The sequence below is a fragment of the Pipistrellus kuhlii genome, unplaced genomic scaffold (assembly GCF_014108245.1).
Source record: "Pipistrellus kuhlii isolate mPipKuh1 unplaced genomic scaffold, mPipKuh1.p scaffold_m20_p_6, whole genome shotgun sequence".
In the NCBI taxonomy this organism is placed as follows: domain Eukaryota; kingdom Metazoa; phylum Chordata; class Mammalia; order Chiroptera; family Vespertilionidae; genus Pipistrellus; species Pipistrellus kuhlii.
The window spans coordinates 56,913,581-56,929,988 of NW_023425562.1; the positions used below are offsets into that span (position 1 = coordinate 56,913,581).

A 16,408-nucleotide genomic window follows, 5' to 3' on the forward strand; every position below is an offset into this window, starting at 1 on the left:
AAATAAACACTTTTAATGTTGAAGTCTCACTCTTCCTCTAGGCTTAGTTGAGCCTCTGGGGTGCCTCCCTGCCTCACCCCAGGAGGCCAGCAGCCACTTGGTGCCCCTTGGAAATTTCCAAGAATTCATTTCTTCCAAATTTCCCCTGAAGTCACAAATTCCACACACAGCTCGCATAAACATGCTGCCTTCGGTACCTGCGGCGCCGCTCCTCAGCTCTGGAAACCTGACCCCTTTTGTCCACTAGACCACATGCTTCAGGTTCCCTTTGATGTGGCTGAGGATTTGCTGGACTCGGTGGGGCTCGTTGCGGTCCGGCCGGCAGCTTGGCGTGATTTCCAGCACGTAATCAGGACCGTATGCTGTGAAAAACTCATGATCTGGGATCTCAGAGGAGAGCGTTTTCCCCAGGATGACCCCAGTCAAGTATGTCCAGCATCGAGCTGTGTTGGCAAGGTTATAGCCTCCTCCTCCCAAAATGAGCGTTGCCAACTGCCACTGAAGGATGTACTTAAGGCACCGGCCAATTCCCACTGGAGTCATGTTAAAGGAGCACATAGGGTCCCCAGCTATTGTATCCGCTCCCAGCTGCAAGACCACCGCTTCGGGATTGAAGGCGGAGTATACCTCCTTTAGTACACTTTCGCAGATGTGGTAATACCTCTCGTCCTGTATGCCATCTTGAATGGGCACATTCACGCTGTAGTACCGTCCCTTCCCTAGGCCAACGTCAGACACATCCCCGGTACCTGGGAAAAATCCCGGGGAGAATTTGTGCAGGGACACCGTCATGACTTTGGAGGTGAAACTGAAGGCATCTTCTACACCATCTCCATGATGCAGATCCAAATCCACGTAGAGAATACGATCAAATTTCCGTCGCAATCGTAGTATCCCCAGGACGACATCATTGAGATAACAAAATCCAGATGCTTCATCTTTCTTTGCGTGATGCCACCCTCCGGACCAGTTAATGGCTACCTTGCACATTCCATCAATCAGGCATTGGGCAGCTGTGATTGTAGCCCCTCCCACAGCTGCTGCATAGTCAAATATCCCTTCGGTAGCCGGACAGTCATAACCGAGGCCATATTCTGTAGAGTCCGGATGATCGTCATCTCCTTCTTGGCTGACCATCTGTAGATGCTGCAGATAGGCATCGGTGTGGAAGGTGGCCATCTCCTCCATGGAGGCCACTTTGGGCTTGACTATTCTCATCTGCTTATGCAGTGCGTATGCCTCAATCAAAGAATGTACCATGCTGGCCCGTTTGGGGACTTTGGCCAGGGAATCGCACATGCGGACGTACTCGGGACTGTAGATGTAAACCGGGAGCAGGGAATGCCCACTGTCCACAGGTTCCTCTGGCTCCTCCATCTGGAGCCACTGTCCAGATCCTGCTTTTTGTGAATTCAGCCCAGGCTCCAGTTCCTGCTCCTCTGATCTGCTGCAGTGGTGCTCCCAGATCAAGAGTCACTGTCCTCCATCCCCATCCAATTGAAGAAATGCACGGGCACTCATTTAGTGACCACAGTTCAAAACTGGGAGGTGGGCAGATATAAAAGCCCTGCCAGGCTGTTTTCCAAAGTGGCTGCACTGTTTTATACTCCCACCAGTAGCATATGAAAGTTCTGATTTCTCCACTTCTTCGTCATCTCTTACTATGTGACTTGGATGGACCATCAAAAGGTGTGTGGACTGGTATTTATCTCATTGTGCTTTTGATTTGCATCTTTTCATGTACTTAATGCCCATTTGTATATTATCCTTGGATTCTTTTCTTATTGTGAGAATCCTGTATGTATTCTAGATACAAGTCCTATATCAGATATATGATTTACAGACATTTTCTCTAACTCTATGGATTGTCTTTTCACCTTAGTTTTTAATTTTGATAAAGTCCAATTTATCTATTATATATTTTTGTTGTTTTGTTTTTTTGCTCATGCTCTTGGTGGCATTTCTAAGAATCTTTGCCACGTCCAAGATCATAAAGATTTGGTCCTTTGCTTTCTTCTAAGAGTTTTATAGTTTTAGTTTCTTACATTTGGATCTTTGATATATTTTTAATTAATTTTTATGTCTGGCATAAGTAAGGGTTAAATTTTATTCTTTTGCAGATAAATATCCAGTTGCCACAGCACCATTTGTTGAAAAAACTATTCTTTGCCCACTAAATGGTCTTAGTACCCTTGTGGAAAATCAGCTGACTGTAGATGGTTTTATTTCTGACTTCTCAATTCTATTCTATTGATCTGTATGTCTATCCTTATGTCAGTACCATTGCTTTGTAGTAAGTTTTGAAATCAGAAAATGTGAGTCCTCCTAGTTTGTTTTTCTTTCACAAGATTGGTTTGGCATTCCAGATCCCTCGTAATTTCATATAAATTTTGTTGATATCTACAAATAAGAAAAAAAGAGGTCATGAATTCCAGATCATGGGGTTAAGTAGGCTATTCATTTGTCCTTTGATTCAGTCTAGATCAGCAATTTTCTACCTTTTCATCTCATGGCACACATAAACTAAAATTCTTCGGCAAACCAAAAAATGTATTTTTTACCGATCTGACAAAAAATAGGTATATTTTATATTCATTCACACTGGGTGTCTATTGTTCTGTTAGCGATTGTCATTTTCTTATTGACAATCTATTCTAAAGGAAAAGAGGTCAGTGCCCCTGACTGAATAGTCAGGTATTGCATGTTTTAAAAATTCTTGTGGCACACTGATTAAAATTGCTGGTCTGGATCAAGTGTCAGCAAACTTTTTCTGTTGAGGGTCAGATAGTATTTTAGAGTTTATGGGTCATATGGTCTCTGATTCAATTACTCAACTCAACCACTGTAGCATGAAAGCAGCTATAAACAATACAAAACAAATGTGTGGCTATGTTACAGTAAAACTATTTATGGACATAGATATGTGTCACAAAATATTATTCTTCTTTTGATTATTTTCAACCATTTAAAATGTAAAAACCATTCTTAATTCGTAAGCCTCACAAATACAGGTCTAGCCCATTAGATTTTTGTGTTTGGGTTCAGGTCCAGAGCCCCAGCTATAATAGTATTAGTAATAACTTTGACTAGCACTGTTTCTTTGAATAAATGCCATCAAAAGTCCGTGTCTTTGTGCTCATATAAAAACTACATACACAATTCACATATGTATTAGTTGGGTAAAATGAAGAGAGACATAAACCACACAGTAATTCAAGTAGGAAATTTAACATAAAGAATTATTATACAGCACTGGGCAGTATGGCTCAAGTGGTTGGACTGCTGCCCCATGCACTGAAAGGTTGCCAGTTACTAAATTGCTGGTCAGGGCACATACCTAGTTTGCATGTTCAATCTTTGATTGGGGCACTTGGGGTGACAAACAATATTTCTCTCATACACTGATGTCTCTCTCACTCTTTCTTCCCCTCTCTCTAAGATTAGTAGAACATATCCTCAGGTAAAGATTTTTTTTTTAAATTTTTAATTGATTTCAGAGAGGAAGGGAGAGGGAGAAAGAGATAGAAACATCAATGATGAGAATCACTGATCGACCGCCTCCTGCGCTCACCACAGTGGGGATCAAGCCTGCAACCCAGGCATGTGTCTTTGGCCGGAATCGAACCTGGGACCTTTAAGTCCGCAGACCGATGCCGTGTCCACTGAACCAAACCAGCTAGGGCTTATCAGGTAAAGATTTTTAAAGTATATATTATATAATGATAGGAGAGTAACTATAAATATTGAAAGAAAAACTCAGCTGTGGTAGAATTCTAAGGAAGGATGAACAGGAAAGGAGAGTTCCCTCCCCAAGACTGGGGATCAGCCATCGCTGTATGAGTGGCTGTAGCCCACTGATGGTCAAGAAGTTGGGGTAGGGGTGGGGGGTTGCACATGCCAGAGCTGGCGAACAGGAATAACCCTCTGGAATGCAGGTACATAGAGGGAGCTGGATGTGGACAGAGAACCAAGATGTTGATGTTGAGCCGAAACAGGTTTGGCTCAGTGGACAGAGTGTTGGCCTGCAGACTGAAAGGTCCCAGATTCGATTCCAGTCAAGGGCATGTACATTGGTTGCGGGCACATCCCCAGTAGGAGGTGTGCAGGAGGCAGTTGGTTGATGTTTCTCTCTCATCGATGTTTCTAGCTCTCTATCCCTCTCCCTTTCTCTCTGTAAAAAAATAAATAAAAATATATTTAAAAAAAAAAAGTTGATGTTGATGTTGATACAAAACCTGGACCACACAGTGTCTGCATCTGAAGGGCTGCATCAAACAAACCTATGAGGCACAAGCGAGCCGAGGTTGATAGGCAGGTGAGCAAAGACAGTCAGAACACTGCTATAAACACTGCTATAGAAATGGAGACTGGAAAGCTGCAAGAACCTAGGGTACTTCTGTGCACAGCTTGAGCTGGGGCTGCTAAAGGTAACTGCCAGGACCCTGGTGTGCATGCACATAGAGCTGAAGAGAGGGTGTGGGGAGTAGCAACCAGGGAGGTGTTCTGGGCCTCAGCACAAGAAGAAAGTCAGGTGGTGATCTGCTTGCCAGAAAGCCAGTCAGCCCTAGACTGTGTGCCCATGGAGATGAAGAGAAGGTGCAGGAGCAGTGACCTGTGATGTTTGGGTTCCTGGCTAAACCACCACTGCCTGAGTGGAGAGCTGAGGAAAACAAAAGATGGCCAATCAGTGGAGAAAGCTGGGTCCTGCAGGCATTTAGCATGAAGAAACTGCAGAAGTGGGGGGAAAGGGTACTCCCTGGAGCCTGGTGAACTGAGCCAGGAAAGAAGCTCCTTCTGATGTTGCTCCAGAGCCCAATACTGATAAAACTTCATGCCAGCTGGCAAACAAAAAGGACTTCAAGGGCTCAGATCCATTTTCACAGATCAGGCTATAAGAGGTGAATTTAGAGCTGAGACAACATATTAATAAGTGGCACCATTCACACACACACACACACACATATTCTACACATAGGTCAGCACAATGCAAGACTTGGATAGGGAAAGAGGATAGCCAGTTCAACCTAGTACCCTCCAGAAAAGGAACTATTCTTATGATAAGCACAGATAAGATGATGTCCTGCTTGGATCCCAGGAGTGATGAGAACTTTTATCTTTGCAAATATTTCTCACATTGGAAAGCTGCAACACCAAGGACTTTCAAAACAAACCCTACGATGCCTGTCTTCTCTTTTAGTCCACATTACCATCGCCATAGTTGTCCTGTAAATTTTGTCTGGGCAATGCCAACACTTATGACTTCCCAAATTTATCCTAGTCTCAAGTCCATCATGCCTTCTCTTTCTCTTAATTTTTCTGTTTCCCTATATCATCTCTTCCAGATTCTCTCACCCCTGTTCAGCAGAAAACCTGACCTGAAGTGTTTTTACAATTTTATTAATCAGGCACACCTCCAATATTGCCAAATTTATTTACACTAAGATTTTCAAAGTTTGGGCCCCTCTCTGAAAAGACAAGTAAGCTTTGCCGTAGCTGTTTGGCTCAGTGGATAGAGCATCGGTCTATAGACTGAAGGGTCCCAGGTTTAATTTTGGTGAAGGACACATGCCTGGGTTGCAAGCTTGATCCCCAATAGGGGGCGTGCAACTGATCAATGATTCTCTCATCATTGATGTTTCTCTCTCTTCCTCTCTGAAATCAATAAAAAATATATTGGGGGGGGGGGGGGGACAAGTAAGCCTCTGTTATCAGCAGTGTCTACTAGGCACAGGGAACGGTACAGGCCTGCTTTCACTCTAGATTGGGACAGACACTGCAAAGGCAATTCAGACAAAAACTATTGTAAATAGCATTAAAATTTCACATTAAACTTTCTTCCCGACAAAAAAATAACCTAGTTCCCAAAGTGAGGGGTCGGAAAAAGGGGAACTTATGGTCAACAGCAATGAGGATTCTGCAGAACCAATTCTTCCTTCAAGCTGGTGAGCAGGGTAAGCTGGGTCTCGCCCTGTGGTCTGTCTACATCAGCAGCAGACGAGGGCGAAGCCTGTCCCAGGGAACCTGCCTTTGTGAGATTTTCCACTCCTCAGCTGGAGTATCCTCTTCAAAACACCGGTGCATGGAAACTCTAGGGATCTTGTTTCTATTTTTTTAGGATCCTAGAATGTCATGTTCTAATCTATCCCAAGTAATTTTCTTTAATTAAAGGTCAGCTGAGTGCTTGGCTCTTCTCCAAAATGACATCCAGATTAAAATTAATGAAGAGGGTATGCTTTTTTTTTTTTTTTTTTTTTTTTAATGGAAGGTGCTGGTTTTGTTTGCATTTTTCTCTCCCAACAGCAGGGCATGGAGAAAGGGCCTTAAGCTTATCAGGAATGCAAAAGGCCCATCACATCACTCTTCAAATCCTAGAGATTACATAGACATATTCCTCCCTCTGTGGCTTCTAGTTCTGACCAGAAGCAAAGTGTTGATGGTATAGGGGTAGTTCTAGGATAGGAACACTAGGGGAACTCTCTGATGCTGACACCCCCTCACCTGAGCTGACCCAGGACCCGCTGCAGAGCTGAGTGCACGGCTCAGGGAGTGAGCAGAGGCTTGGAGCCAGGGACTCCTTCAGACTCTCTTACTGCCCCCTCCTTTCATGGGATGTAAAAACCACTCTGTGCTTTCGATTTTCAAAGCCTGATGTCCAATTTGTGACCTGGTAAACTCCAACTAAGCAAGCAAATTTGCTGGAGTCTAGGTAGACCTACCCTCTACAGTGAACAATTATTGGCCTGGGACACAGAAATCAGAGCCAGCGAGTCTACAGCTGTCAAACTGAGCAATTTGGGCTCTGAGGGAGGGGGACCAGGAAAGGGTGTGGCCAAAGGACCAGGTCCTTGGGCTGAAAAACGATGGTTGATGTATGGCTAGGTTGTCTTGGACCAGTCAGTAGGATGATGTGGTGTGTCATTAGCAGGACCCTTGGAGGGCTGTGGGGACATGGCCTTGAAGCTATAGTTAGGGGTTTTTAGACCTATGAATAGCTAAGAAACCCAAAGCATTCATTCATGACTGGAGAACAGGGCAGGTTAAAGGACTTGAGCTTAGACTGTGGAAGGTTGCATGGGAGTGTGCTTACAGAATCCCTGAAAATGCAGGATGTGAACAGACCATTAAGCACAGTGATGGTTTGACAGCGATGAGAAGGATTCAGCAGAGACCTGAGTAGAGATTAGAAGGCAGAAAACCCAGAGAAGGGAACCTTTACAAAAGCCAAAGGGGGTGATCAGTTAGAAGAGGCCATCCAGGCCTTGGATACCTGGGAAGGTCTCCCCTCGGCTGGCATGTCTCCAGAACCTCGATCATCCTCCCCTCCCCACACAAAGGCTCAGATATCCTCAGATTTATCTGGACTTATTTTGTCTCAAGGGTTGAATTCATGCAGGAAATCTAGGTTGTGAATGTGAATTCCTTTCCACTTGGATGAGAGACTAAGGTGTGCAGCTTGAGCTTATATTTTACTATAACAAAAAGACAAAACATGGGAAGGAACTGGTGTACAAAAATAAAACAAGTTGTCATTCTTAGGTTACTTAAATAAAACCTTTTACTTTTTTATTCCATTGGGTTACAAAAAGTGGTGGAAAACCAAGTCTAGTTAGTGGCTAGTGCCATCTTCACTCTCATACAGAGAATGTGTGTGTGTGTTGGGAGAGAGGGGTGTCAAGACTTGTGAAACCTCTTCAAAGGTGAGTGAGGTAGTGGTTTGTGGTGTAAAGAATGTCCTTTTAGTCTGTTGAGGAAGAGCATCTGGATAAGCTTCACCCACAAACCCTGCCCACACAGATTTTCTCTCTGAGTGACCTCTAATAACTAATATGACTGATTGCTAAAGCATCTTACAGACTCCCTAAAGCTTCCCACAATATGGCTATTCTCTGATGTATCCTGAGATGCCCTTTTCCTAAATCCATGCCCATTCTTCCCACAGTTTCTATGCAATCGCTGAGGTTTGTGAAGGGTGACTATGGCCACAATCATGTCCACGCTCCCTGTACACTTAAAAATGGCTGAGTGGCGTCCCTGCAGAGACAAAGAGATGGAGAAGTAGTTTATTGGTGAATGAGGGCAGGACTGGGCAGAGGAAGAAGCAGACCTGCAATGTGTTCACAGCTGAGATCGGATGGGCACCTCTTGAGTCCAGGGTTGAGGTTTTATCTCCCCTCAGCAATCAGTCATTGGCCAGGAGCCAGCCCTGAGGACAGTGCTATTCCCTGTGGCTGAGAGCAGGTCATAGAAAAGCACCGTCTCTGCAGCTCATCAGCAGGGGTATTGATCCTGATATGGTTATCCGGACAGAGTTCCACAGTATCCCCACAGAAGGATCTCTCTATGGCATAAGAGGGCTGGCTGATCACAAGAGTTTTCCCACAATCCCTACAAACACACTGCTCCTCTCTGAATGTGTCATCTTGTGCCTGCCTGTCTGCCACTGGATATTCGATAAACACTGACTTATTGCTACCGCCTCACCCACGGTCCCTGCACACACAACACCTCTCACTAAAGTGTGGCCGAGTTACCCACACTTAGGCTCCTCTGACGAATGTGTCCTCGGTGCCTGATGAGAGTCAACGCATCTCTGAAAGTACACTCACGCCACACACAGACCCCACGTGTCTCTCTGGTGTCAGATGAGATTCCACTGATGGCTGAGTCTTGTCCGTGATCCCTGGAAACATGCTTTCCCCCAAGTGTTTCCTCTGGTGTGTGATGAGATTTGACCTGTAGATAAAGCTTCGCCCACAGTCCCTGCAGACATGCTTCTTCCCCGAGTGTGTCCCCTGGTGAATAACAAGGAATGACTTCTGGCTAAAGCTTCGCCCACACTCACTGCACACGAAAGGCTTCTCTCCGGAGTGTGTTCTTTCATGGATGATGAGGTCCGACTTATAGAAAAAGCCTCGCCCGCACTCCCTACAGATATAAGGCTTCACATCTGAGTGTGTCTTCTGGTGTCTGATGAGATTTGACTTGTAGCTAAAGCTTCGCCCACACTCCCCGCAAACATGCTTCTCTCCCGAGTGTGTCCCCTGGTGAATGAGGAGGAATGACTTCTGGGTAAAGCTTCGGCCACATTCACTGCACTTGTAAGGCTTCTCTCCCGAGTGTGTCCTCTGGTGTTTTCTGAGGGTTGACTTGTCACCAAATCCTCGTCCACACTCCAGGCACACAAAGGGTTTCTCTCCTGAGTGTGTCCTCTGGTGTCTGATGAAAGATGACTTCTCGCTAAAGCCATGCCCACACTCCTGACAAACATAGGGCTTCTCTCCTGAATGAGTCCTCTGGTGTTTTCTGAGGGTGGACTTATAAGCAAATCCCCGTCCACACTCTGGGCAGATGTAGGGCTTCTCCCCAGAGTGAGTCCACTGATGTTTAATGAGGACTGAATTATTTCTAAAGCTCTGCCCACACTCCCTGCATGAATAAGGCTTCTCTTCTGAATGTGTTTCTGTGTGTCTGTTCAGATTGGACTTCTTGCTAAAGCCTCGCCCGCACTCCTTGCACAAATACGGCTTCTCTCCTGAGTGTGTCCTCTGGTGATGGACAAGGATTGCCATCAGGCTAAAGCCTCGGCCACACTCACCACACACATAAGGCTTCTCCATTGAGTGTGTCCGATGGTGTCTGTTGAGGTTTGACTTATTGTTAAAGCCTCGCCCACACTCCCTGCAAACATAGGGCTTCTCCTCTGAGAGGGTCACCTGGTTTATAGCTAAGTTCGGTTTCAGACTACAGTCTAGTTCGTGCTTGCTACGGCTGACCACTCTGGACCTCAGGGTTCCTGACTCCTTTGCTCCTTTGCCTGTTTGCACGGGGCGAACCCTCTGCTCTGCCCTGGGCTCTGTTTCTACCACTGCGTTGCCTTCTCTAGGACTCGCTGATTGTCTTCGGGGTGGGCTGGGAACAGCGCCTGAGGTTTCTCTCTCCTCGGTCCTCACAAACAAGGATCTGAAGCCACCTTCTCTCTCTTGAGCTTTTGTGTTTTCACTCCAGCAGCTCGGAGAAGAAAACTTCTGCTCCTGATGCCCTGGGCCAGAATCCCCTGGATGGAAGTCACGTAAGTCCAAGAAGCTCGGAAGCACATGTTGGCTGAGGAGTGGCTCATGGGAGAAGGCCAGAAGGCAAGAGGAATAGGAGTCTGTTTCTGGCTTTGTTTCTGCCGGAGAAAGAGTGTTCAATTAGAGAAGCCCTAAGTGGGCAGCTGGCTGTTCCGCCTTGTCTTAGGGACAGAGTATCTTCCTGCCACACCTACTATTGATAATAAATGTACAACAGAGTTCATTTTCCACCAAAAATTCCTCTATATTCCATTTCTAAACATTCCATTTTCTATTACAATCCAATAAAACCACATCAGAAACAGCCTCTACATGTCACTCAGTCTACATGTCTACATGTTTGTGCGCAGTCATACCAGGAGCCTCTCAGGTAAGCATTCTGCTTTGTAAACAGCTTCAATAGTGTCAGCCATTTCTTTCTAGTACATCATCTAAGCCGTTGACACTTACACTGATGTACTGTCACAATTCTGTTGTATTTGGAGATAACAGACTCTATGACCAATATGAAACTCTCCTCCATGACTTTTCTTATATCAGAAAACAAAAAGACTAATAAACATAAAAAGTCACTTGATCTGGAGGGCTTCCAAACATAGGAGTATGTACATGAAACAGGGGTTAAAGGGATTGCATATGAAATAAATCTGAATTTCAGGTTGTCCACAGAAAACAAATACTTATTAGAAATTTTAAGTGCTGGGTTCTCTACTAAGTATTGTGAATTCTGCAGTGGACAAGAAATGCATGATCCATGATTTCAGGATTTTGGCATCTTGTGCTGAAACTAATCCCATTACAATGACACCAGACTGGCTATGGGATTTGCTTAGGCCAATGGGAGATTGGTGAAAAGTTAGTGCTACTTTCAAACATTTTTTTTTAATGTTTTTATTGATTTCAGAGAGGAAGGAAGAGGGAGCGAGAGATAGAAACATCAAATGATGAGAGATGTTTGATCGGCTGCCTCCTGCATGCCCCCCTACTGAGGACTGAGCCAGCAGCCCAGGCATGTGCCCTGACCAGGAATCAAACTGGTGACCTCTCGGTTCATAGGTCAACACTCAACCAATGAAACTCCTAGGATGGGCTCAAACACATTTTAAGAGCCACAATGTGGTTTCTTCATTCCATTTTTCTCCTTTTAAGAATCCCATGACCCAGACAATGACTGGTTCTTTTGCCTGAATTACAGAACCCCAATAGAGCTAAACTCCTGTCTGAACTGTACATAAGAGGTATTATAAGAAATGAACATTTGCTAAAGTTCTGTGTTGTTATCACAACAATACATAGTTACCTATGATAGCTTTAAAGATTATTTCAGGAAAAATTGGCCCACTTATTTCTAACAGTACCCTTGAAAAAGAGACATTGGAAATGAATATGTGAAGAATTAGAAAACAAGAGATGAGTTTAAGAGGGAAAAGGTAAGACCTCAATTTTTGTAAGTTTGAGAATAAACTTATATTCTTATAAGTAAACAGAAAAGCACAGGTGAGATAGTGACAGAGAAAATGGGTTCATCATAATATGTGATGATCACAATCGTTAAGGTTCACAAATTGTTTAAGAGTTTGAATATAGACAAAAAAAAAAAAAAAAAAAAAAAAAAGCATGTGACATTAATCCAAAGAAAAGAAAGAGAGAAATCCAGTAAGAGGCTAGGGAACTGCAGAATACTGTGGTGTGGAGCAAGACAAAGGAAACAATTTCAGAAAATCCAGTTTTTCCATATCAAGCCTAATTTGAATCAGGTCATTTTAACATTGAACCCATTCAATGTATTAACATAGAGAAAGAGAACATATGATCAGAGGAACATAAAAATCAAAATAAAATCTAGTTAGGTTGACTAGCTAAGGCCAAATCAAAACACATAAAACCAGATTGAAATGGATGAATCCAACTTAAGTAGACAGAGCGCAAACTAGATGGAACCAGAACAAAGCTATCAAAAAAGATGAAAATGGAAAAATTAAATCTGATTAACTGATATCATGAAAAAAGCCAGGCCATGTGAGGAAACTTCTGAAGAAACTTCTGCCTGAAACTAGTTTGTGTTTGCAAAAATCTAACTCTCTAGATGCTTTATCTAGAAATGTGGAAATATCCAGAACTGCATTATCCAATAAGGTAGCCACCAGCATACATGTTTACTGAGCACTTGAACTGTGGCTAGTCTGAACTGAAATGTACTTTAAGCATAAAATACACACCAGATTTTGAACACTTAGTACAAAAAAGTAAAATGATTTTTATACTGATTACATGTTGAAATAATATTTTGATATATCAGATTAAGATTACTAATTTTACCCATTTATGTCTACTTTTCTAAAGGTGGTTACTAGGAAATCTAAAATTATCCATGTGGCTCACGTTATATTTCTACTACATAGCGCTGACCTAGAACAAAGGTGGGGGGGGATCGGAAAGAGAAACTACAGCCTAAAACCACCATACTGCCCTCTGTTCATGTACAGTCTACTAGCTAAGAATGGTTTGTAAATTTTTAAAGAGTTGAAAATAAGTCAAAAGAGTAATAGTTTATGATATATAAAAATTATATGGAATTCAAAATTCAATGTCCACAAATAAAGTCTTACTGGAACACAGTCATACTTATTTGCACATCACCTGTGGCTGCTTTAGCACTACAAGAGCAGTGTTGAGAGTGGTTAGAGACCATATCACCCACAAAACCTAACATAGTTACCATCTGGCTCTTTGTAGAAAAAGTGACCAACCCTTGAATGAGAGTAACGTTGCAATCAAAAGTATTTATCAATCTAGACTTAAAGAATAAATGTATGTTTTTAAATAAAAGAAATAATCTGGCTTATGAAACTCAAAAGCTATACAATCTCTGACATTTAATTTCAACTTCTGTTGCAGAAGTTAACTGTGCTTCCAGTCTCAATCCCTTCTCCCCACAGGCATATTTCTTCCTTAAGGTCTTAACCCCAAATAAGTCTCCATCTGAAATGCTTCTGCCTTAGACAGCTGGAGTTCTAACTCCCTCACCACTTTATGTCTCTGGTCAAATGTTCCCTCCTCACTGATTTCAGATAACTGATTTCAAAAATTCAGCCAGCCACCCTGTCACACTCAATTCTCCTTTATCCTGCTTCATTTTATTATTATTTTTTACTAGGTAGTGGTTATCCCTTTCTAACGTAACATCTCTGTATATGAAGGTATTTGTTGTCTGTCTCCATTCACTAGAAAAAGCCCCCAGGGGCAGGGTTACTATTTCATTTACCAACGTATTCTAAGTGTCTAGAACTTCTTCTGGCACGTGACAGGTGGTCCATAAATCTCTCCTGAATTAATGAAGGAAAGAACATACCCTCACCCAACGAAAGGAGGTTCCTGTAATTCTCCAGCATCACTTCTTTGTACAGGATCCTCTGCTTAGAGTTCAGGAGCTCCCATTCTGCCTGTGTGAAGACCACAGCCACATCCCTGAATGTAACTGGTACCTATAAACAAGCAACAATTAATGAACAGCACGTCCCCGTCAATTTTCCCAGTGTGAGGAGTCTGTGCAGTAGCCCTGGAGAGTCTTGATATGTAAGAGTTGGTCTAATTCTTTTCAGGTCACACAGTTCTCCAGATCAAATTCTTCTAGCCATTACTATGGCTGTGTGCTAAAATCTGAGGACAGTGCCCAGATGGCGTGGTCCAGTGTTTGAGCACTGAGCCACAAACCAGGAGGTCAGGGTTCATTGGATTCCCAGTCAGGGCATATGCCCCAGTTGTGGGCTCAATCACCAATATAGCACATGCAGAAGGTAGCTGATCAATGATCCTCTCTCATCATTGATGTTTATCTCTCTCTCTCTCCTTTCCTCTCTGAAATCAAACCTATCTAATAAAAGGGCAATATGCAAATTGACTGTCACTCCAACATACAAGATGGCCACCCCTATGTGGTCAAAGATGGCCGTCACAAGATGGCCTGCAGGGGAGGGACGCAGGCCTGCTGGGGAGGGCAATTGGGGGCAACCAGACAAGGAGGGGAGAGCAGTTGGTGGGACCAGTCATGTAGGGGAGAGCAGGTAGGGGAGATCAGGCCAACAGGGGAGGGCAGCTAGGGGTAATCAGGCCTTTAGGGGAGGGTAGTTGGGGGGATCAGGCCTGCAGGGAAGGGCAGTTGGAAGGGACCAGGCCTAAAGGGGAGGGCAGTTGGAAGGGACCAGGCCTAAAGAGGAGGGCAGTTGGGGGAGACCAGGCCTGTAGGGGAGGGTAGTTGGGAGGGACCAGGCCTGCAGGGGAAGGCAGTTGGGGGGACCAGGCCTGCATGGGAGAGCAGTTGGGGGGGCAGGGTCAGGCCAACAGGGGAGGGCAATTAGGGGCAATTAGGCCAGCATGGGAGCAGTTAAATGTCAGGCTGGCAGGGGAGTGGTTAGGAGCAATCAGGCAGGCAGACAGGTGAGAGGTTGAGAGCCAGCAATCCTGGATAGTGAGAGGGATGTCCCAAATTGGAGCGGGAGGACTCTACTCAGCTCTCTCTTTCCTTGGTTCTCTCTGTTAAACTTTTAGCTGATTTGCCTTTTTTTTTTTAATGTATGTATGTGTGTATATATGTGTGTGTGTGTGTGTGTGTATTTATTTATTTTCCACAGAGAGGAAGAAAGAGGGATAGAGAACTAGAAACATAGATGAGAGAGAAACATCGACCAGTTGCCTCCTGCACACCACCTACTGGGTATGTGCCCACAACCAATGTACATACCCTTGACCGCAATCGAACCTGGAACCCCTCAGTCAGCAGACTGACGCTCTATCCACTGAGCCAAACCAATTTCGGCTGATTTGCATTTTGCTTGTTGCTATCATGGATCCTGAGCTGCTTCTTAATTGCTCACCACAAAAATCTCCATTGTTCTCAAGAGCACTCTTAGGTTTCAACATCCTTATGCTCTGTTCCAAATAAAGCCCGTGCTCTTAAGGAGTGCTACACTGGCCTTCGTTCTTCCAATCTGCTTCTCCCCCTGGGCAGGATCTCTGCCAGTGCTGAGAGCTGGGAGCAGAACTGGCAGCCATTTCTCTCAGCGACATTCCTACTCTGAGAGGTGCCCTGGGGGATGGGATGCTGTGGGAGTGGGAGCTCCTTTCTTCTCAGCTTGCCCCTCCTGGCACAAAATCTCTGCCCTCTGAGGAAGGGGAGAAGGCAATAGGGTCCTTACTGATTCTTGACCTCCGATGCCTGGGACAGAGCTTCTATCCAACCAACAGGGGCTGGTGGAGAAAGAAAACCCCAGATCTCTCGGCCACTTTGCCTGCAACACAGATCTGGAGGGAATGAGAATTGCTTGTGGCCTATCTCCCCAAGGAAAAAGTACAGGCCTACACTGGGAACTGGAAGAGAAAGAGCCCCATTGTCTTGGCTGTACCCACTTGGAGTAGAGCACCCATCATGGTGAGCTAAAGGGCGGGCAGACGAAGCAGATTGTGGGACAAATGCCACAGACTTGCAGTTTTCACTGAGACTTAAATTTTCTCTTCTTAAAAAAAAAAAATTATTGATTTGAGAGAGAAACATTGATTAGTTGTTCCACTTATTTATGCACTCATTGAGGATCAAACTGGAAACCTTGGCATATGGGGATGATGAACTAACTAATGAGCTACCCAGCCAGGGCTAAAACACAGATTTTCTTGATTAAATGTTTCTCCACTTGCTATAGTCCTTAGGACAATTTCCAGAGACTTCAAATGTTTGGGTTTAATGGTGGAGTTTTTTTTTAAATCATCTATGTTGTTTCACTGGGGAGAGTGTCTGTGGAGCTCCTCACTCCAGCATTCCAAAAGTGCTAGCATGTACTGTGACCTTGCATGTCAATAAACTGTGAGCAGCTGCACATTGGTTTGAAAGCTTTAGGCTGGCAGTTAGGTATTATTTAAAAACTAGAGGCCCAATGCACAAAATTTGGGGGGGGGGGGCGCAGAGAGAGGGTCCCTCAGCCTGGCCTGCATCCTCTCCAATCCAGCACCAAAGGCTCCTAACCACTCACCTGCCTACCTGCCTGATTGCCCCTAACCACTTTACCTGCCTGCCTAATGCCCTCAACTGCTCTCCTACCAGCCTGATCGCCCGCCCCCAACTGCTCTCCCCTGCCAGCCTGATGGCCCCCAACTGCTCTCCCCTGCCGGCCTGATCGCGCCCAACTACTCTCCCCTGCCAGCATGATCACCCCTAACCACTTCTGCCTTGGCCCCACTACCGTGACTTCGTCCAGAAGGACATCCTGAAGACATCCAGTCTAATTAGCATATTACCCTTTTATTATAGTATAAGTTACTTATTGTCATAATTTCTTTTTTATATA

General features: G+C 44.5%; 2 protein-coding genes across 4 annotated transcripts in view; both read right to left on the reverse strand.

Annotated features, from left to right (window-relative positions):
* Window positions 1–13,555, reverse strand: LOC118708209 (histone deacetylase 8). Of its 2 annotated transcripts, none has more exons than XM_045574666.1 (2): window positions 13,429–13,555; window positions 1–2,400 (listed from the first exon to the last, which is right to left on the reverse strand). In XM_045574666.1, exon 2 carries the CDS (start codon window positions 1,375–1,377, stop codon window positions 244–246), a length of 1,134 nt encoding a protein of 377 aa, XP_045430622.1. In that variant the 5' UTR covers window positions 1,378–2,400; window positions 13,429–13,555; the 3' UTR covers window positions 1–243. The 2 variants fall into 2 exon arrangements, with proteins under 2 accessions (XP_045430622.1, XP_045430623.1); XM_045574667.1 differs by having other exon boundaries at window positions 13,423–13,532.
* The window catches only part of ZNF343 (zinc finger protein 343), a 26,526-nt gene continuing 18,586 nt past the window's right edge, over window positions 8,469–16,408 (reverse strand). Inside the window, exons 5-6 of one of the 2 annotated variants that reach the window (XM_045574665.1) lie at window positions 13,423–13,555; window positions 8,469–10,168 (exon numbers count right to left, since the gene is read on the reverse strand). In XM_045574665.1, coding sequence (XP_045430621.1) covers window positions 8,580–10,168; window positions 13,423–13,555 — 1,722 coding nt within the window. In that variant the 3' untranslated portion in view covers window positions 8,469–8,579. The remainder of the gene's footprint in view (window positions 10,169–13,422; window positions 13,556–16,408) is intronic. The other variant, XM_036419317.2, reaches the window with a different exon arrangement.

What these genes read in the sequence shown, in the direction of transcription:
- LOC118708209 (XM_045574666.1), bottom strand. Translation starts at nt 1,377, where the DNA reads ATGGAGGAGCCAGAGGAACCTGTGGACAGTGGGCATTCCCTGCTCCCG.